The sequence below is a fragment of the Poecilia reticulata genome, linkage group LG1 (genome assembly GCF_000633615.1).
Source record: "Poecilia reticulata strain Guanapo linkage group LG1, Guppy_female_1.0+MT, whole genome shotgun sequence".
NCBI classification, from domain to species: Eukaryota; Metazoa; Chordata; class Actinopteri; order Cyprinodontiformes; family Poeciliidae; genus Poecilia; species Poecilia reticulata.
In genome coordinates this window covers 12,584,345-12,606,155 of record NC_024331.1, presented here as the reverse complement: position 1 = coordinate 12,606,155, position 21,811 = coordinate 12,584,345, and the positions used below count along the sequence as shown (strand labels likewise).

Here is a 21,811-nt window from a genome sequence, read left to right as displayed (position 1 = left end):
TATATATATATGTTCTGAATCCAGCATATTTCTAAAGGGAGAGAGTGTTAAGCCAGGCTAAGTTTATGGATTTCACTTGCTTATTTTATGAGTGCTTGTCAGGCGGGCCCCGGCGATAAGTAATACTACAGTCTGAGGGACCACTTCGTGGTAATTAATCTGGAGGTCTTAAGTGTATTTCAGTATTTCACTTCGAGATAGAGGGGAAAAAAATCACTACTTCAATCGGCCGGAAAATTGAAGTTTGATGCATGAGTCCCTACTGAAACAATAGTACTGGCCTCTCTCTTTTCATCTGGTTCCCCTCCCCTTTTCATACTCTCCCCCTGCTCTCTTTCTGCACCTTGTGGAAAGCGGTGTCAGGTGAAAGTATAAAGTACAATTTGATTGATCGTATGGTACTTTTCACCGTGCTCAAAAGGACTGTGTGAACAAAAAAATAAAATATTATTATTATTATTATTATTATTATTATTATTATTATTATTATTATTATTATTATTATTATTATTATTATTATTATTATTATTATTCAACATCCTAACCTTAAGGGTTTTCCTCCTGCTTGGAACTACCGTGGAGCACTCCATATTTCTAAATGGAGCCAAAAAATGTAGAGTTTTAATCATGGCCTTCCTGTGGAGCCAGTTAATACTTCAAACTTCAATTTTACGGGCGATTGAACTAAGCATGTTCCTGACAGAATTGATGTATGTATTAATTTCCTTTAACTGTTGATTAATTAGGCTGCGCTGAGGGCTCAAATGGAACGGTTCCTTCTGAAATTTGCATATTAATCAAATTCTAGTTGATCATTCAAATAATCAAGGCTGTGTGATTTCTGGGGCGGAAGCCGGAGAAACATGAAGAACAGATAATACATCCTCATAAAGATGTGTGCTGCAGAACTGCTCTCTGGGTGCTGAACTCAAGCATCCAGGAGAGGGATAGCTTGTGTGTATAAAAGCATGAGGTCGAGGTTTTTTAGGTGATAAATAACACATCAACAGAAATACTAAATGTGTGTAGATATGTATATATATATAGTAAGTAACAAAAAAACAAACATTTTTTGTTACTTACAAAATGATGGATGGCTGAAATTCAGTGTAATACAAGCACTAGTTCTGATGGATGATGACGAAAACGGTCCTCCCTCTATCGCATAAGCAGTGGTAAGCTTATTATTGTGTTATAAATACTATAATAATAATAATAATAATAATAATAATAATAATAATAATAATAATAATAATAATAATAATAATAATAATAATAATAATAATAAAGACATTAACCGAATGTGAACATTTAGGTAAAAAAAACCAACAGAAAAATAGATGAGGAATAAATAAATGAAACAGACCATTTTATTCTGGCCTGTTTCTATGAAATCCTATGAAATCAGATTTTATCTATGAAATCAGATAAAAACAAAACTTGTTACAAAAATGATTCAGACAAAATTCAGTTCAGAATGCAGAAGATCATCTTTGACTCCATTTAGCTGCGACAAGGAGACGAACAGAGACACCTGCTGGTGAACGGCAGACTACAGTCACCGCAGTGTGAGACAACGAATGGATTTCTTCATTAAAATCAAACGAATCAATCCTTTGAATTAAGGCAGGGTTACTGTTATATGAGGTTTTAACGTGTTCCAATTTTTAAGGCGGCACATTCTGGCTAACATACAGGCTGCACGATTTAACATACAATAAAACTGGGATTAAAAAAAACGTTATCGCTTGTCATATAAAACAACTGAATGTAGTTGCATTATATGATACAAGTTATTTGAGCAAAATGTATAACTGCTGCCGCTAGTTTGAAGGAGCTGTGTGCCAAGAGACAACAGGGAAGAGGTGTGCTCTGCTGGGGACTGCAGCTCCAAACCAGATCATGAGCTGGCCTTAAACCACCAATTTCTCTCTAAACCAAAAATTTATCAAACATGCATTTCTGAGTCAAAGCAACACTCTGGGTATGTTTTTGATGAGGGAATAACACCATGCCATGATATAATGCTCACAAATTTGTTATTTTGCGTAATACACCCCAACACATGTCAAGAATCCTTCAAAACAGTCATTGTTAATTCTGGTATCACGTCAATGGAAGTAATTTAGGTAATCCTAATTAATTTAAAACAAGAAAAGATAGATTTGATGTCAAACAGTTTGGGGGGAAAATACCTTTTATAAAGTTTATTCAAATATCTAGTTTCTACTATCAGTGAGGAGTAGCTTTTGTCAGTGGCTGTTTGTGACACAGAATCAAATCTGGTCCCTTAACGTGGAATCTCCAATGCAAAGAAGAAAATATGGCCCCTATCTAAAAAAAAAAAAAAAACTGCTTAGGGCCACGTTCAACTTTGAGGCGGCTCTGATTTCAATCAAAATTTCTTTATAGTTAGACGGAGAAATGACTTCTTCTAACAGTCTGGGTCACTGACTTCAAGCTGTCTCTAGAAGACGTTTTCGGATGGACTTTGTTTACATTGCATCTACTTGACCTGCGCAGTTTTACGTAACGCTCTCTACGTCGCTGACGTCATGACGCCACCAGTGTCGGCGGCATTTTGAAACAAACACGGACGTTGTATGTTTTGTATATTTAGAAAAAAAGTTTGGATTTACTGAACATGGTAGGATGTAACCCCGTGAGTTTCACCTTATTGATTTTCGTGTTTCTGTTTAATTCTGCATTTTTTTTATATTTTATGTTTATGACAAAGAACATCGGTCCGTGCTAACTGACGCCGCTCTTTAGTCAACTTTTCTCGATTTATAATGTAACGTGACTTTGCGCGGACACTGTTAGCCGTTTGCTTGCGGTTTTCTGTGTATTGAAGCGGGTGTATAATTGTCATGTTTCGGCCTGTGTTGCTTCCTCCTGCAGGGAGAGGTCCGGGCAGACAGAGGAGCTGCTGGACAGCTCTCAGAGGCCGCCGAGTCGGAGCTGGTGGAGCAATGTGAGGAGCAGTTTGCTCAACTGGAGAAGGTAAACCATCTTTCCGCTCCATGAAACTTTAGAGCAAAGAAACAAATAATAAATATTGATGTCATGTTTGTCTGCAGCTGCAGAATGAAATCATACTGTGTGAACCAGACATCTGTGAGAATCACCAGGAACAGGTCAGATGGTTAAAGGTTTTCATCTTCTGCGTTCATCCTTGTATTTCTATGAAAACGAGACATTTCTGTAAATTTTTGAGGTCATTTGCTGCTTTGAAACACCTCAGTCAAATAATTAGGTTGTTAACTGGATTGTACAATAATGACTGCTTTGCATTTTGAAGGTATGACACTTCCCTTTGTTTATTTATTGTTTTTATTTTTTAGCCACACTGCACGCCATGCAAAGCTATTCCAGATTTCACTCAATAAATTGTGTATTAAATAAATTAACATAGTTACACACTTACTCATTTTACTCACACAAACAAAAGCATAACTTCGCTCGCCTTTTTGCACGTAATGTGTGCAAACTGAGGATTGTAGTCTTGCTTCTGTGCAGCAGGTCTCCCTTTAGCTTTTTTAGAGGGAAAAACTGGAATGAAGGTCACAAATTTCCAGTTCCCAGATGATGACTTTTCCCTCTCTGTACCAGAACTTGTTAATGCAAAGATTCTTTTTAGTTTGTCACCTATTTTGCACTTTGCCGCTGTATCTGTTTATGTGACTGAATGATTTATTGTGGTGGTGCCTAAAGCTGGTCCTTGGGACTCACTGTCCTGCATATTTCAGATCAGTCTTTGGTCCAACAAACGTTCATTCTGTCAGTTGTTCTGATAATTAATCAGACAAACTTTCTGCAGATTTTTCACGTAACCAAGGAAACCTTTTTTATGCAATATTAGAAATGCATTAAAGATGCAAAAATCAATTTCTTAAAAAAAATGTATAGCCTAAAAAGCAGCAACAAAGCATTTCTTTACTGTAGGCTTGATTATCATCAGTAGCAAAGCCTGCATCTAAATAAATACTTCTGCCATCAACAGGTGAAGAGCTCAGCACTTCCTGCTTGACTTAACATCAGTACAGGGTAGAGATAGTGTGTTGATTGATTTTTGGATTACCCTTGAATAGCAAAAGGTAAATCAGGTGAAGATAAAACTATGTCACTTGTTTTGATTAGCACATATTTACAGACTAAGAAGGTTTTTTTAAACCTTAAATGCAAAATGTATATTTTTCACAATTGTGGCTCAGTTACTGCTCTGAATATGTTCTTTAAACAGATTTGAGTCTAATCGATTACTAAATTAGCTGACAGTGATTAATCTGATTAATCGTTTCGACTCCAATGCACCAAAGGGGTGGTATGATGGAAAAAATATTTCAGCTCTGTTAAAATTGCAACTTTTAAAACCTTGCTTGTAACTTCACAATTGGTACAAGTTCATTCTTGCCTGGTTCTTCAGTTGATTTGTATGTTGTTGCTTTCAGGTTTGTTTATTTAACTTGACTTTTTATTTTTATTTTATTTTACTGTGTATTTTCACATGTAACAGTCAGTAAACAGACTGGCGGCTACAGACGCTGAACTGAAGCTGTGGATGTCCATGCAGCCGAGCTGTAAGTCCTCACTTCTCCCACTGCAATGAAACCATTGCATCATTCTACTATTTACAGCCCGAATGTTAATATTAATATCACACGCCACAGTCTCATAGATATCCTACATCTTGTATTGCTGTCAAATTTTTGTTGAGTTTGTCATATAAGGAAAATAAAACGGGTAACGATGTCAAATTTGACTGAGTTTAAATGTTGTTGTTGACTGAATTTTTTCTTTTAACCTCCTCCACAGCGTTTGCGGCTAACGCAGAAATTTTACTTCATGCAGGAAAAGATGAGGTGTGTCCATGTGTGAAACAAAAATTCCTTAGAAAGCATAAAACATTCCCCCTGCCTCCCACTTTTCTCAAAACATGTCCCATGTGTTGTCCTCTGCAGATGCTCAAGCTTTGCTCCGAACTGGAGATGGTCGTTTCTTGTTGTGAAGCAAAGAGAGACAAACTGAGAGAGACTAAAGAGCTGTGCGTGACCTTTCCATTACCCGGCAAAGCTTTCCTTCACTACTTTCTGCTTCATCAGAGCACATAAATGTTTCCCAGGACTGAATGGACGAGACCTTTCTGTGACTTCGCACTTTGTGTTTCGCCTCGTGCTTTACAGAGAGCAGAAATGGCTGGAGGAGAAGAAGCAGGTGCTATTAGCTGCCAATGATCATATCGAACGACTTCGGGTGGAAAAGGAGAAATATTCACAGCACAAGTGAGTGCGATGGCAATGTGACGCCAAATGAAAAGAGGCATTGGAGGTTCCCACTCGGCCTGGAAAGTATACGGAACCTGATTTATTCCTGGTCTGGATAGGTGTGGGGGAAAAGATATGTTTCATTCCAGGAGTATTCCCTATTTAATAGTATAAATTAAATAGGGATCCTTCTATCACTCCACTAATCTTTCTCTATGTGAAATTTTAGTTTAAAGTGCAAAATGTAAAGGAAGGTCTGGTGAAATTAAGCATTTATGGATTACTGCAGTGATTCTCTGGTTATATTTATGTTCCTCCAGCATCCTTCTGGAGACAAAGGCCAAAATCCAGAAAATGAAGACCTATCAGGAACAGCTGATGGAGTCGCTGGGAGACATTCTGGAGAAACATGTCCCTCTCCCTCAGGACGAGTCTATTGCCAGCAAAAAGAAGAAGGTGGGTTAACCTGCCGCAGTGTGGATAATAAAGTGTTTGTTTTATATATTCCATTTTTTAAAATGTAGTTTTTATTTTCAGAACATTCCCCTGGAGTTAAGTGAGGACCTTGTTTCCCTCAGTAAAATTCTTGAGGTGGGTGTGCGATGTCGTTCTGTTTTAACATTGACATGTTAAAACGGTTAATATTTCAATAGTTTCCTTCTTTTTTTGTTAGCAAAATTTGAGTTAATTGCAAACAAAATCAATATTGTGAATATGTAATTATTTTTTTCCTAATACTAATTGCATTCCTGTTGTTTTACTTTGCAAGATAATGTAAGCTATAGCTGTTTGCTGTTTCAGGCGGTCATAAAAATAGCTCAGACAGTGAAAATAAGTAGGGGTGCACCGATTTATCGGCCGGCCGATTTATTGGTGCCGATTTCCTTAATTTTGGAAGATCGGTGATTGGCTGATGTTTACATGTGAAGCCAATCTTATCCACCAATGTTATCAACCTTGGCAAAGGTCTAAAAATCAACCACTGTGCTTTTCTTTTCTCCCGTGGGAGAGGTTTGACTGACAAACCGGCCGACTAGGTCATATCTGCACATTTACAGTTAACAATCGTCACCCCGTTGTTGCCAGTTCAGCAACTTTCTTGATAAATTCAGCAACATTTCAGACAAAAAACTGGCATCGGCCAAAATCGTAATCGGTAATTAGGCTTTTTAAAAGATCGATAATCGGCGATTGGCCAGAAAACTGCAATCAGTGCACCCATAAAAATAAGTAATTGCATCAACATGAGCTACAACATGTAGCTTCCTTTCTGGTTTAGCTATATCGGTTCTAGTGCTAAACTAGTGCGAGTGTTTGCTTAGCATCAGTTCTGTTTTCACTGCCACAAACTATTACTGTGGCACTGATAAACCACTACCAAAGAAAGCTTTGGTAGCTGGAGGCGCAGTCAAACTGTAGTCAGTGCCATACGTAAAATTCTTTGGTTAGTTGCACTTTTGTTCTGCTTTTATTAAAGACAAAAACAACGAAAACGCAAAGCTTCAATGTTATGAAAAGGTTTTCATTTTCTTTTTCAATCCCCTCCTGTGTTACATTACTATTAAAGTAATTAACAACGTGAAACAAAGGCTTATCAAGGTTTTATTTTCTCTCAAGTCTTTAGTCTTTGCTTTAGCCCTAAGAGTGTAAGAATGAGAATAAACATTTAGTTAAAATCACTCATTAAGCTGCAACCTGGAGGTTTTTGGTAACCGTTATGAAGCTCTTTGTTCAGTGCATGGCCTGTTTTTACTTGGCATGTTTGTTCCATAACAGTCTAAGAAAACCCAAATACCTCTCTATGTCGACACCTGCAGGTTCTTATGGACAAAGTCATGAACACGCCGCACGACCCTTACGTTACGATCGATCACACGTTCTGGCCACCGTACGTGGAGATGCTGCTTCGACACGGGATCGCAGTGAGACACCAGGAGAACAACTTCAAGATTCGTCTGGAGACCTTCTTCTAATTGACTGATTTTCAAAGCAGTCAGTGTCTTTCATTTGTGTGTATTTGAGCCCTGCAGTTCTTTGACAGCCGTCTAAAGAACCGAGTCAAGAGAGTCACTTTTTGTAAATATGTATTAGTTATACAACTCATTTCTGTTTGTGTTGATTTAGTTCTTATTGCAATTATAAGATATTCTGCATTTCATGGGCTATTTTGATAAGTCTGAGATTTTAAAGTTCTTGAAATGTTTGTGATCTTAGCAGATGTTTTATTGCTGTTCACCGAGCAATAAAATAAAACAGGATCTTCACTTGTTATTTTGGCATAAAAGTTGGTAAAGTTCAATTTAATTCAAACCATCAGTCACCTAATTCTAATAAACGTTTTGTCTGTACTTTATTAATATGTGTTTCTGAATGTTTTTGCTTCTTTAATAAATACATTTTATGTGCCTTGCTTGATTACTTTGTTGATGTGTGTATATATAAATTTGAAAGACTACACTGAAGGTAATTTCCAAGAAGCATTTTTAGTCTTACTTATACTTCCAAGATAAAAAAAAGCAGCAAATCAAATGTATTCCTCAAATGATACTAAATACTGATGCTTTATATAATAATTTTATGCATTATAGTACTCACTTGAGTCAAAAACCAACTATAAAGGCTTTTACTCTTATAACATTTTAGATTCCTTTTCTCCTGGTAGCGTTATCTATCAAGGTAAGTGAGTTAATGGCAACTGCTTTACTTAAAGGTGATTGATCTAAAACTGATTTGCTGATCATTTATTTTAAAACACTAAAGTTGATTTCCAAATAAAAATATGTAGTATGTGTTTTTATTCGTACGTTCAGATAATTCTCAATAGTAATTATAATTACTTCCCAGAATTGTATTTTACTAAACATGTAAATATAGTGGAGTATAAGATGTTTACCTTAGTGTCAAGAATCAACGGAACAGACAGTTGCTAACTTGTACAAATTGTTATTTACTGTAATAATTTAGAAACCATGTAAACGTTTTTAAAAATTTAAAGCCTAGTAATGAAAACATACGCCACTCTAAACACTGCGTCAGATGACGTCAGAACGCTCATCCAATCCGATGCATCCGCCTCGTCAGCTTTAGGATTCCAGTGGGCGGAGAGGAGATTCCGGTTCCGGGTGTCTTCATTTCCCAGTCGGAGGTTTTCAGACCTCCGATTATGATATTTTACCATAAAACTTCTCTTCACTGACGACTGATTAAAATAGCGATTGCTTCACTGAAACAAGCCCCGCCGAAGCAGCGAACATGACGACCCGCTCGGAGAGAGAGAAGGCCCAGAAACTTAACGAGCAGCACCAGGCCATCCTGTCCAAAATGCTGAGGGAGGAAGACAACAAGTACTGCGCCGACTGCGAAGCGAAAGGTGCGGCGTTCACTGCGCACAGTGTTTTATTGGTTTTGTGTAAAATGTGTAGTCTTTTAAATCTATCGGCAGAGAAATAGCAGCACCGCCTTACCGTTGTGTTGCTCTTCTAAGCTAAACGGCTCAAACTGGTCAGCTGACATTTCTTCCCCCTAAGCTAAACTAAGTTGCTAAGCAGCGAGCTAACTTCTGTAAATCTACCTAAGCTCCCCCGGTGCTTCCCTACACCCTCCGCTTTAATGAACACCGACTCATCCTCCCTGGAAAGCCCTGGCTTGTTTTCGTGTTGGGACACATTTTTAAAGCTTTCCGTTCTGGCAGCTCAACATGATCGAACATGTTGGTGTCGTTCCTCTGGAAACGTCTCACGTTATCACTGTTTTCCGCCCTCAACAGGTCCAAGATGGGCATCCTGGAATCTGGGAGTTTTCATCTGCATCCGGTGTGCAGGCATCCACAGGAACCTGGGAGTACACATATCCAGAGTGAAATCAGTCAACCTGGACCAATGGACCTCAGAACAGATCCAGGTACTGTTTCCTGTCTTTGACTGAGGTTAGCAAAGCTTTCAAACGCATCGGAGGAGGATCATCTCAAAGAGCCTTTAAATGATACCAGGATTTATAACATGAAATTCTGGGGAAATTTATGGTCAATTAATTTATATTGAAACGTGATGAATTTAAGACATTGCCATAAAACATTAAAAGATTATCCTCAATATGACTTAGCTTTTTATAGTGGTTCGACATATTTATGTATTGATTTCTAACATTCGTATTAATAATGAAAGAGGTTACATTAGTTTCAAGAGGATGCGATATTAGTTCTGTAAAAACTGGAATATTCAGACCTTGACTAAAAAGGCATTCATTCATTTTCAAAAAAAAAAAAAAACAACTAAATTCTTAACAATAAATTAAGTACTTCCATTTTTTGTGTGTGGAATCTACACTTTGCATCAGCTAAGTTCTTATGTATTTTTCTCTTTGCTGGAGCAAAATCTTCAGAAACAAACTCACTTAAAGTGTTCGCCCTGCTTCTAATTATCTTGTCTGTAAGCTGCCTATTCATGTTGCAGTGATGCAATGTTTAGCATTTAATTATTGTTTTCATTTTTGATGTGCCGACTCAAAACAATAAATAAATGCTGAACACCAAAACTTTGATTTTGAAATTTGATGTGTTGTTAACTGACCCAAGCCTAGTTCAGACACAATTGGCATGATTTGCACAAACAGTTTGTGATTTGTTATTAGAGGTATGTCACCATTTTGACTAGATGGTATTTTTCCTATTTTATTTTTCAATTATTTTCTGTTTTCCAAAATTAAACAAAAAAACAACTTTATATTGGTTAAATAAAATATGTAAGCTATTAGGAATATCAACCAGCAACCAATCTTTGTAAAATATAGCTACTAGATATATTTAAAAAAAATACAATATCATGTTGTTTAGCCTCTAATTAAAAACTCTAATTGTAGTTATGGGAATCTGACATGCCTGCCACAGAAATTTGTTGTTTGTTGTGTCATTTGAAATGAAAGTAGCAAAGAAAGCACTGAACTGAACAGCAGCTGAAATCTGATCCCAGCGAAGAATTCAAACATGGATGTGAACATGAGTTCACATCCAAAACTACTGGATGTGAATTCAGGATAATCTACAGACAGAAAAAAACTGCATCTGCCCCTATCAAATGTTATTATTATTATTATCAGACTTAATATAGTTAAAACAAATGATTATAATCCTGAATTGTGGACTTATAGTTTCAAACTAAGTTCCATCATCTTGCGTATTTAAGCTGTGCTTTACAGAAATACGAAGGAGGCAGGGAAGCCTAATAACAATAACTGTTTTCTCAGTTACTGTTTGAACATTCTGAGATGTCATCATTGACAAATATGTGCTGTCCATTAGTTTGCCATTTACTAACCACAAATAAACTTCTAAGACACAAGAATGGTCATGTGCTGTAATTTTGTATTGAACCCTTTCAATAAATATCTTTTAATCTCCACAGTAAAGCAACACATTGCATCATAAATCTTTGTAGTTTCTAACCCTTCATTTATCATTTTAAATTTCCTCCTCATTGCCAGTTTTTAACGCAGCCAGAAAACACTTGGTGAAACTTTTAAGCTACCCAACTTCAGGCTTTTTAATATAGACGGAGAAATATAGTTGGAGAAAAAGAAGAAAAAAAAGCCCCACATCGACAAAGCTCTGCCAAACAAACTAGATGCAAAACTGCTGCTTGTACTTTCAGACATGGTGGAGCAGCAGAGACTCTGCTTCAAACGTTCCTCTGATGACTTTGATTTTACATCACTGTGCTCATCTGCTGGAGTCTTATTTGATTGCTGACTTTACACCTTTTTATTTCCCCCTTTTCTTCCCCCCAGAGCATACAGGAAATGGGTAACACCAAGGCCAGGCAGTTTTATGAAGCCAACCTTCCAGACAGCTTCAGAAGACCTCAGACAGACCAGTATCTTTTTGCCGTCGGCTGACACAGAAGCCCAACGTTCCCATGCTCTCTTATGGTGTCTGTGCTCTGCATCTTTGTTGCTCAGTTTCCTCCTTAACTGCTTCCCTCAGAGCAGTTGAATTCTTCATCAGGGATAAATACGAGAAGAAGAAATACTACAACAAGAATGCAATCATTAGAAGCAGTGTATGTATTAAGCATCCATATAAAGCCCTCCCTACACAAACATTGGCACCTTTTGGTAAAGATGTGTAAAAAGCCTTAAGATTATGTTTATCTTTTTTTGCAGCACAATAATCTCACTCTGAAGTTTTAAAGAAACTATTTTGAACAAAATTGTTGGTCCCACAATTGATGAAGTTGCCAAAAAGCCAATATAAAATAAATACAACAGAATAATTTTTCAAATGTATATTACATTTTTTTACTTTATGAGCAGACTATGCACAACCTTAAAAAGTCTAAAATTAATATCTACAATTAAGACCTTAAAAAGTCTTAAATTCACTAAAATAATGCATGTTGGCCTTAAATTCGTTAAACACAGGTCTTAAATTTTGTTGTGGCACAACAATTTTATCTCGTATGTAGCTTTTTTTTCTCGTGGGCCTTTTCTGTCAAGCAAAAGTTTGAGTCGTGTGGCGACATCTTCATTACGTTCTGTGGCTCACAGTGGTTGAGACTCCGATAGCTAGCTACTAATATATCCTTTCTAGTTAGCTATGGGACACAATCAAGACAAAGAGTTTGAACATTTTTAACTTTCTTAAGTTAAAAATGTTCACGTCTACATTGATTCCCATGTGACGGGCCCTTTAAGCGCAAATTTATTCGTTCATTTTCGCCACCGTCTCTCTCCAGTTGCCAACCCATGAGAGGCTAAGTTGATGCTCTGCAAAAATGCTCTTAATATTAACACTATGGGGGTTAATACTGAAGAGAGCCACATGCAGTGTGATGAGAAGCGCACTACATATGCCACCCAGATATTTCACATTTGACTATATAGACACAGAAGTCAACATAGTCACTCCTAAAAATGGAGAAAAACAACAGAACTTAAGAGGTTGAATCAAGAAAGTTGCCTGAATCTGTAGAGTAATGATTAAAAGTTTAATACTGCTAAAACTTTGACCTCCCATAGTGAGGAGGATGGTGAAGGAGGTGAAATAAAAACTTCACAAGTCTCTGGAGAACAAAATAGAGAGGCATCTTAGGGGGCGTTGTCACATGGTTGCCGTAGCGAGAGTTCGTCTTGAGCCCGTTTTACGCGTCTTATCAGAGAAGGCTGAAGATAAAAGTGGTTTCAGTTGTTCAGTATTTTTTGTGTCTGTGTCGTCAGCCGAAAGATAGCAAGAAGGAGAAGGAGCCGGACAGAGGGAACAAGGTGTCTTCTTACACCAAGGTGAGTCTGGAGCACACATAAACTGAGCCATTTGAGTTGTTTTYTGCTTTTGCTGCCTTTTAAGTTTTGCTTTAAAATATATTTTGCTCTCAGAGTGAAGAGTCCAGGCCAGCTCCCAAAATAAGTCCTGCAAAGTCTTCAGAGCCCCCTGTGAACCTACTAGGCCTTGGTGAGTGTAAAATGTGCAAACTCAAATATTATTAGTTAGAAATGTAGGTTTAAAAACATGTCAATCTGCATTATTTCCTGTTTTATTTTCATTTTGCTTGTCATACATGCATTGGGACTGTAGTTGAACCACTGCAGGAATATCTTGTATTTACAGTTGAGCTTAGTAAAAGTGTTAGTTTTTGGCCGTAGTGGCCGGTCACAGGGGAAGGGGAACATGCCACGGTGTTGCCTAACGGTTGCCGTTTACCCCGTCTGTGGTAGATTCAATTTTCACACTTTGTTTTGATCGAGCCGATGAGTCAGAGAGAAAACTTCCTCTGCCAAACCCGATCGGAACAGATACGCCGCTTTAGCCGGCATCATTTGCATTAATCTGATATATTCTGATTCCTCTTATGATGCAGCGAAAGACTTTTAACTTCCAGCTAGACTTTATTCCTGCTGCTTTACACCGGAGCGGCTGAATGCTGGTTGGTATGTTTGTGTTCAGAAGAGGAAGTGCTAAAGCTGCTGACGCCAGGCCTCTAACTTCTTGTTTCGATTAAAAACCCTGATGCAAGTTTAGAGTTTCACATGAGCTCAGTTTCAAATGCAACAAAAGGCAAGACAGATTGGTAGCAGTGACCTGGTTAGGCTAAATAAGAAAACACAAGAGGCCTGCATCATGAAGAAGGTTCAACATTTAACATTGAAGGTGGGGTTTTGGGGTGTCTGAAAAGCCTGCTCTCAGGTGGGGAAATGAACTCGGATCTTTCTAGCTATTAGAAATGTGCATAATTATGCAAAATGGTCAGAGGAGGAACAAGGGAACCAATCATATTAAAGAAGGAAAGGGGTGTTCCCTGAAAGGAAGCAAACGTTGAGTAACTGTGCAAAATAATAGACTTGCAGAGAAATCACCAAAAAATAGAGGGATTGAGTCTGACTTTTTACACCTGGAATTAAAATCCATCCGGAGTGACCAGATCTCTGAGTGACCAGATCTCATTTACTTGCTTTTCGCCAATAGGGTCTTCATTTAGTGGGCTTTCAGTAACACCAGCAGCAGATTCTCTGACGTTTTTGTAAAATCAGATGCTTAAAACCGAGCGCGATATTGTGAGCTGCAATTTGCAGCAGTATATCAAATTGCACTCAACATGATAATGTCAATATGGGCTACATTGTAACAGCAAAAGTTTGCTTTGATGCAATATTTGATAGGTTGTATTTCATAATAGGTGTTGTGCCCTGTGACTCTGTATGCCAAAACTATTTATGGATACTAAAGTTCACCAAGCGTGGCGTTAAAGTCCTGGCAGTGGAAGACAAAGAGAAGAATGAGGGAAAACTTGAGTTAGTTGTAGGTCAGGAAAAAATTTGAAAGTGTAGAAGAATGTGGCAATGATGATGAGATTTGTCGTTTAAAAAAATAATAATTAGTTGAACAATTTTGATGTTTCTTTTTGCTTTGGGTTCACTGCTAACATAGACCACAGCTACTGTGAAAATATAAATGATATCTTTCTGAGCAACATGGTTTTATTTAAGCGGTTGTTTGTGGATAGTACTTGCTGCTATGAAACAACTTAGTTTCTCTAAGAGACTAAAATCCAAATGCCCTACTAAGACAGTTTCTGCTGCATTAAACAACAATTACAGCCTGGTTAAAAACCAGCCCCATGTTCTACACTTTGCTTCATACAGAGGGCTTGGGCTCTCTGCTGTTGAGAAATGATTGTTTGCTGGAGGCGCGGACTCTTTTTGAGGTTTTAAAGTTTGCGTAATTGCTAACGTTTGTCCGTAATGTATGTGATGCGCCAGTTTGACGCTAAGAAGTTTACTGGAAATTGCCTGCTCTGTATACAACTGTAAATATTTCCCTACAGCCAAGGCAGCTGTAGCAGCCTTTGGTGAGCCAGCTGATCAGCAGCAGGTGGGGGAGAGAATGACACACATCTCTGTGCTCCTTACAACTCCTGCGACTTCAGCACTTTCTCTGCTACATCAGAAAATGAAACATTTTCATTTTTCGGTCCGTCCTTAGCCCACGCAGTGTTATTTTTCTTCGGTGCTTCTTTTCTAACCACACCGATTGGTCTGAGGTTGGCATCTCGATGTGCATCGACCTCCTAAACCTCTCCGCAAACACGAACTGCTGTGAATCAGGTTAGGCTTCAGCCCCGAGTTGCCATGGTGACAAACAAACCAGCTTTGTCATGCTGAAAATCCCTGAACCTGAAGTTGCCTCAATAAGCCTCTAATCCTGCCGTGTATTACAGATCTGTGATCGCACACAGACCAGCATCAAATTCAAACAGGAACACGTCGTCCGCGTTGGTTTCCTCATGCCTCTGTCTCGTGCTGAACCATCTGCTATCAAGCCGATATCTGTGTAAACGTGAATTCACTTGTTGTTGTTGGTTTTTTTTTTCCAATTGAGTGATGGGATATTGTCAGATATCATTCCAGTCTTCTTGTTATGCTCCATTTCTGATGAATACAGGCAGAATGAAGCGAAGAAGCAGAMGGCTTTTCACTGAGACGAGGAGGAATGCTGCTCCCTCTGTCGAGGCTGTATTCCCCCTGTAAAACCAGTTTGCTTTCCGTTCTGCCACAGACACGCCCGCCGCTGCAGCATCAGCTAACAATGGTAGCACAAGCACAAACCAGAACAATGACCTGGATATATTTGGCCCCATGGTGTCCAACCCTCTGCCGTCATCCACATCTGCAGCTCAGTTTTCTCAGGTAAAAACGCCCGATCCAGTCGTGACTCAGCAGCAGCAGCAGCAATGGTTTCCTGCTGGTCAAACTGAAAATAAATGTGTTGGGGAAAAAAAATGGTAACTATTGATATTGGTTGAAAAAAAATAAAAGAGCAAAATTTCACTCTTCATTAAACAGTCGATGAAGACTTTAATGGTGAATTTTCTTATTAGAAGTCCACATATTGGTTAAGGTTCAGATAAACAATTCAATTAAAAGATGCTATTAACTCTTCCACTTATTATCTTGTAATCTATTTGATGCAGATGTTATGGGACCATATTTTCTGCATGTAGAAAATGATCTCATCCATTATCTCATGGATGAGATTATTTAGCCTGTTAGTGAAAAGACATGCGCGTTCAATCAGAGATACATTCAGACTTTTAACGTCACTGATGATACAACACACAACTTCTATGAAGTTTTTGAAAGAACATATGATGTTTAAAATAACTGTAGATTTATTGTAATTCAGTATATTCAAATATACACATAATTGTCCCCATAACAAGTTATACTCATTCATATAATATTAGTAGTAAGTAATTAGCTTCAGGGATGATTCTGGTTGGATGTTTACCACTTTTTTTTTTGCAGGGATTCCAACTCAGTTAAACAGGTAGTTACTAGTAAACACTATTCATCAATCCCAAATGCTCATCTGGTTTTGGAACGGATAAAGCAGGATGAAGGATATGGCTCAGTTCTTCTAAACTATAGTGTGGCCAAAGGTCTGATAAAAATATATATATATTTATATATTCATGACATTTTATGGCTCAAATGTCATTATTTGGTTTTGAGTGGTGGTTTTTTAACAGGAAATGTTTTGTGTTTGTTTCAGTGCATTGCATGCTTTAAGTGAACTCTGTAGAAAGAATGCTTTTATTTTTTTTATCAATAAAAACAAAATGCATTTATAGATTTTTATTTTTAATACCGGCTTTCTGTCGTCCTTCCAGGGGAGCTCCGGTACCACGGCCAGCACTCCGACACAAGCTCCGGCTGCAGGCTGCGTGGGGGGCGGAGCCAGCTCAGGGTCAGGGCAGGCCGACCTGGACCTGTTCAGCGACAGCAGTAGCGCCGCTAAAGCCGAGGACGGGACCAAGAAGCCGCTGTCCAAGGACTCGATTCTGTCGCTGTATGGAACAAACAGCATGTCCCAGCAAGTCCCTGCTGGTGAGAACCAACAGGCCAAAATAAACATATTGTTTTTTTATGACTGAAATTTCCCCAGCAATAGTAGTCAGGACATATGGGGACATTCACTGGTGATGGCTAAGAAAATCACGGTTAGATGCAAACAGTTAGTCAACTTACGACTAATTGTTACTTAATAATTCATTAAATTAACATTAGTTCCAGTCGATTAATAACATCTGCTTAGGCCTTCTTTCAGTGTTGTAGTTTCACCTTCATCCAGGAGAGGGCCCCACTGGTCATCCTTAAGCGAAGCCAGTTCATACAGAAACAAATATGGTGGAGCCATACCAGAACGGGAAAGAGTCTCTTGTGGATTGCAAATTGCACTTTATGCGATTCTGTTTTGAAATGTAAACTCTGGACAAACTCCTTAAGTTTCACTTCAATAGTGCAGGATGGAGCAGCGTTGACTTCTCAACCAAAAACTGATGAGCTACAAAGTCGAGGATGCGGTTTTAAGAAAATGGCCGCTTATTAATTAATCATTAGGCAATCATAAGATCAGTCAACTTTATATTAACTTCTTAATTGATGACTTGCAAACCTGCTGTGAACTTTTCAACTTTTCTTTTGAATGAAAGTCTGAAGGTTTTTTTTTTTTTTTATAAATGTTAAACTTCCTCAACCGTCTTGTTCTCTTTATTTTTTTCTTTCCCCCTCGTCAGCCGGGATGTTCATGGGCCCCTCTCAGATGCAGTTTCCTGTTCAGGCCACCCCGGGTTATCAGGCCTTTCCAGGCATGGGAGCAGCTGTGCCGCCCACCACCGTCATGGGTGCGATGATGGCCCAGAGCGGGGCGGCCATGATGGGGCCCAATCCCGCCATGATGGTGGGCATGACGATGCCGAACGGCTTCATGGGAAACGCACCCGCCACCGGAATGATGGGCATGGCTCCCAGGATGATGGGACCTCAGGGTGCGCCGATGCCTGCAGGCATGATGCCCGCTCAGGGGATGTACGCCATCCAGCCGGGACAGCAGGCTCAGTGGAACATGGGTCAGGTACGGCCACCGCTAAAATTAAACTGGAGTCTGTTTAACTTTTTTTTTTTCTTTTTTTTTAACCTTTTTCATTGAAAAAACGTCTGTGTTTACAAATACAAAGAGAAAAAACAAAGGAATAGAACACATAATATGAGAAAAGTATGCCAAAGGTGTAGGCCTTTACAGTAAATATATACAAGTACAGAAACAAAAAAAAGTAGAACATATTACAGACATGACAAATTAGAAACATTTGGTGGAACAGTTGGACAAATGTAGTTCAATTTCCATAACCAAAGCTATGATAAACAGTGAAGATGATGAAAATGTACATTTGGGAATATGATAGTTAATACAGGTAGAGGACATTTGTTTTCTTCCAGCATTAGTATTAGTACCTTTACCAAGAAAATCAAAGATAATCCTTGAGGAAAATTGCGTGCCAACATTACAAATTAGCTAATGACAGGTGGAACTTGCCTCATATGCCCACACTGCCACTCAGTAACCACTAGGTGGCAGCACTTCTACAACTTCAGAATTTTTTTTTCTGTAAATTTTATTTTTCAAACTATTTGGAATACTGAAACTTTAAGGTAAAACACCCAGAGTACAATAAAAGTGTTTTGTTTTTATTATTATATAGGCAAACTGCTGCACATAGAAATGCACAAAAGAAATGTAAAGAAAGCTTTTCATCACACTTTAGAGATGATTAGCATGTATTCTGGTTAAAAAAGAACTCTGAATCACTGCTGCATTTTTAGTGAAGTTGGGAAACAATGAAATGTGGAAACCCTGGTAAACCTAGTAAATGATGTGTGAAAAAGCATTTCTTGATTCATTGCCCAGCCTGTTTCATTTTGTTTGTCTTTGGTTTTCTTTTGTTTTTTTTTTGTTTTTTTTACTACTTTTGTTTTTTTGCTACTTCATCATGGGAAAAGGGCTTTCAAGCCTAACCTTTCTAAATATTCAGCTATTTAATAGCTGGCTAAGAATCTGTGTACTTAAGGAAGTTGTAGTTTGCGAGACCAGGTTTAAATTTTAAGTTGACAAAATTACAATTAATTTGCTTTATCTGTAAGGGGAAACAAATTATTACAATATGTTTTAGACTTAATGAGGGTATTAAATTTAAATCATTTTGGTGTGAGATCCTGCTCTCGGCAGCATAGTGATGGTGAGCAATTAAATGTTCTTTAATTTCTTAAATTAGATATGCTGACATTTGTAGAAACCTTCCATCTCATTCCCTTTAAACTATATGCACTCTGAACAAACTACACAGCTAATGTACAAAAAGAAAGAAATCTGTTTGATTGTGCCAGAAAACTGAAGATGTTCAGATGTTTGGCAGAATAATAAACCGCAAATATGCAGCGCCAATGTTTCTGCACATTCCAGCACAAAGGGAAAATGTCAAACATCGCCCTGTCAGCATAACCAATGATTTTCACCAGCAGTTATTTTATCATGTGAATTTTACCCTGCAAATAAAAAACTCAAACTAAAGGTTAGATTTTTCCAACTTTTTGAAGCGTGGGATGAACTCATTCGAAAGTTTTTCCACACATCTTTTAACGGGGGTCACGGTAAACTTGCCCGCATCTGAATTAAACATGTTGCTGAATCTGGACACAGCTGGACCGGCGCCGGTTCCGTCCCATGTTCCTCCTGACCGCCCCTCCGTGTCTTCCCCAGGTGAACCAGCAGATGTCAGGGATGACTCTGAACGGCGCCGGGGGCCAGATGGCCTTCGGTCAGCCTCCTTCAGCCATGGGCGGTTGGGCTGCCGCCGCCGGATCCGGTCAGACTCTGAGCACGCAGCTATGGAAGTGAGCCTTGGAGTGGGTCGGGGGGAGGGGGTCGGGCGGAGGAGGAGTCAAGGTCCCAGAAAGCGCAAATGATCATTTGTGCTTCTCTGGACCTCGCTATGAACTGATGCCCCTTTCCATCACGGACCAGCCTTCAGAACACGACAATTGTATCTTTCTTTTTTTGTTTCCCTCTTTCTCCCTTTCTGTCTCTCTTTCTCTCTATTGTGTGAGTGAATTGGGAGAAATACAGGATTCCACGATTGGCAGTTTCTGCCTCCTAACTTTTTATTTTCCTTTTTTGGAAAAAAGAATAAAAATCATCAACAACAACAAAATATAAGGAAACAGTCCCAACATTGACATATCAGTAAAGCTGCAGGACCAGTTACACAAGCTTTTATTGTATCTCTGTATCAATATCAGATTATAGAACATTTAAATAATTAGTATTTAAAGGGAGGAGATGACTATCAAGGCAGTCAGTGCGGCTCCCAGATGTACAGCGCTGTATAACCTTCTTTTAAAGTACCTGTGGTTCCCCTATAAAATTAAACTGATAAAGCTGATTGAACTTGTGCGTCTTCTGTGACTAAAGGTTTGATCTAAACCATTAAGAAATTATTTAAAGAAGTTGTCCAACTTTTAGAAGTGACTCATTTTAATGTAACATGGCACTTTGGTTTACCCCTTGCAGCTATAATATCTTTAATCTTTTTGATTGTTCCACAAATGCATTTGTAAGGTCAGACACTGATGTTGGACGGGGAAACTTGCCTTCTGGGTCTCTGCTCTGATTAATGCCAAAGGGGATACGTTGGCAGCATTGTGCATAAAAGCATTCAAATGTTCATGGCATATTTTGAGAATTTTGAACATAAGTTACATTATGAACAAAAAGTCTCCCGAACTTGCAAAAGATTTGGATACATCATGCAGACACAGTGGTGGCGTTTTCTATGAGGGTGTGCACTTACTGACTGCCAAGTGTGTCGATCATTTGCAAGTAGATTTACTGTTGGAGCTGTGAATTTAGTATTTAGTTCAGTCTGTTTAAGTGGTGAACTTTGAACATAAATTAATTGAACTGCACTTCAAACACAGATCAAACACTCATTCATGCCTTTATAAATCTTGCTTTGTTCACTGGTAAACACTCTCGCAGTCTCCCGGCTGTTCCTACAAAGCATGGAGCAGGAAATTGTCTGAAAATATTATTCTTGGCTGATATTAACATTTGTTTGATCGGAAACATGTAAGTGTGTCAAAAAAAAAAAAAAAGATAAATGCTTTTTCACAGAGGTGTAACGTAAGACTTTGACACATAATTTCTTTAACTTAAGCCATGCGGTAAATGTTAGTTATAAGGTTATATATCAGGAATATACTTTAGAGTTATCAGACTCTGTCTTAGGCATACATGGATCAATTCTGTCTGTGAGGTTTCCAGCATCATCTACTAAACTCACCCTGAAGTCACTGCTTTACAGGAGCACTGTTTCACTGAAGAAATCTGCACTGGATTTAGCATCTCTCAGCGAAACTGTTTGGCATCGTCATCCGTCATAAGCGAAAGGATTTGAGACGCTTTGTGGGTTCTTCCGAATGCGTGGGATGCAGAACTTCTCATGTTATCCAAGGACTGAAAACTGAGCTAGAAGCATCTGAGGAGCAAAGATTACTTCATATGTTTCTCTATTTGGGGGGGGGAAGCGATGCTCTGCTGCAGTTAGGAAAAAAAGACGAAAAAAAATCATTGAATTTGTGTTTCTTAACTTTTCAGGGTATAGAATGTGGAAAGTAGGCTGCAGCTTTGTCTGATGAATCACTTCATTTGAATTACTCTTTGGACTCTTTTGTTGCTTAATATGGAACAGCCTTTTCACAATGTACACCGTTGGAAGAACCCAGGATGTTTTCATGTTTAAACATTGTTATGGTTGCGAAGCCAAATATACCCCAGCATAGAAACAGTATCCACTACAGGGAGGGAGCTTTTCCATGAAACAATGTGCCCTGTACCGATACAAAGATGGTTCAAGGAGACCAACAATGACTTTGACACGTTGGCAAACCCTGCAACTTCCCAGGTCAACCTACCGTCTGTGGGAAGTAACAGAGAAGTTCCTTTCCATCCCATCAATAACGTACACATGAAAAGTGTCTGGTACTGACTGTTTCTAACAATCTGCAACCGACTAATTTGGTAGCAGGATTCTTCAGATAACGGTTGGCTTGTGTAAAACTGATTTATTGTATCTTTTGGAGAGTCAACAGAAAAGATCAGTGTTCTCCAGAACATTTCCCATCTCTGGAATGAGGAGCTTTAGGACCTGATGGTATTTGTTTGA

At 38.6% G+C, this 21,811-nt stretch overlaps 2 protein-coding genes across 3 annotated transcripts; both read left to right on the top strand.

Moving 5' to 3' along the window:
• Nucleotides 1-2,542: 2,542 nt before the first annotated feature.
• Nucleotides 2,543-7,679, top strand: cenpk (centromere protein K). Of its 2 annotated transcripts, none has more exons than XM_008409783.1 (10): nt 2,543-2,647; nt 2,902-3,003; nt 3,081-3,137; nt 4,517-4,580; nt 4,816-4,862; nt 4,962-5,044; nt 5,184-5,282; nt 5,585-5,720; nt 5,802-5,855; nt 7,082-7,679. In XM_008409783.1, exons 1-10 carry the CDS (start codon nt 2,645-2,647, stop codon nt 7,235-7,237), a joined length of 801 nt encoding a protein of 266 aa, XP_008408005.1. In that variant the 5' UTR covers nt 2,543-2,644; the 3' UTR covers nt 7,238-7,679. The 2 variants fall into 2 exon arrangements, with proteins under 2 accessions (XP_008408005.1, XP_008408001.1); XM_008409779.2 differs by having other exon boundaries at nt 2,546-2,662.
• A 656-nt stretch (nt 7,680-8,335) lies between these two features.
• Nucleotides 8,336-20,034, top strand: LOC103465175 (stromal membrane-associated protein 1-like). Its single transcript, XM_008409796.2, has 10 exons — nt 8,336-8,634; nt 9,031-9,164; nt 11,046-11,131; nt 11,242-11,317; nt 12,474-12,536; nt 12,630-12,705; nt 15,307-15,437; nt 16,421-16,637; nt 17,327-17,664; nt 19,348-20,034. The coding sequence occupies exons 1-10, from the start codon at nt 8,517-8,519 to the stop codon at nt 19,483-19,485; spliced, it is 1,377 nt and encodes a 458-aa protein (XP_008408018.1). The 5' UTR covers nt 8,336-8,516; the 3' UTR covers nt 19,486-20,034.
• Nucleotides 20,035-21,811: the final 1,777 nt, after the last annotated feature.

Coding starts and splice junctions, on each gene's coding strand:
- LOC103465175 (XM_008409796.2), top strand. CDS start 8,517: ATGACGACCCGCTCGGAGAGAGAGAAGGCCCAGAAACTTAACGAGCAG. Junction 11,318..12,473: donor ATGCAATCATTAGAAGCAGT/GTATGTATTAAG, acceptor CTGTGTCGTCAG/CCGAAAGATAGCAAGAAGGA. Junction 12,706..15,306: donor TGTGAACCTACTAGGCCTTG/GTGAGTGTAAAA, acceptor GTTCTGCCACAG/ACACGCCCGCCGCTGCAGCA.
- cenpk (XM_008409779.2), top strand. Junction 4,581..4,815: donor GATGTCCATGCAGCCGAGCT/GTAAGTCCTCAC, acceptor CCTCCTCCACAG/CGTTTGCGGCTAACGCAGAA. Junction 5,856..7,081: donor CCCTCAGTAAAATTCTTGAG/GTGGGTGTGCGA, acceptor CGACACCTGCAG/GTTCTTATGGACAAAGTCAT.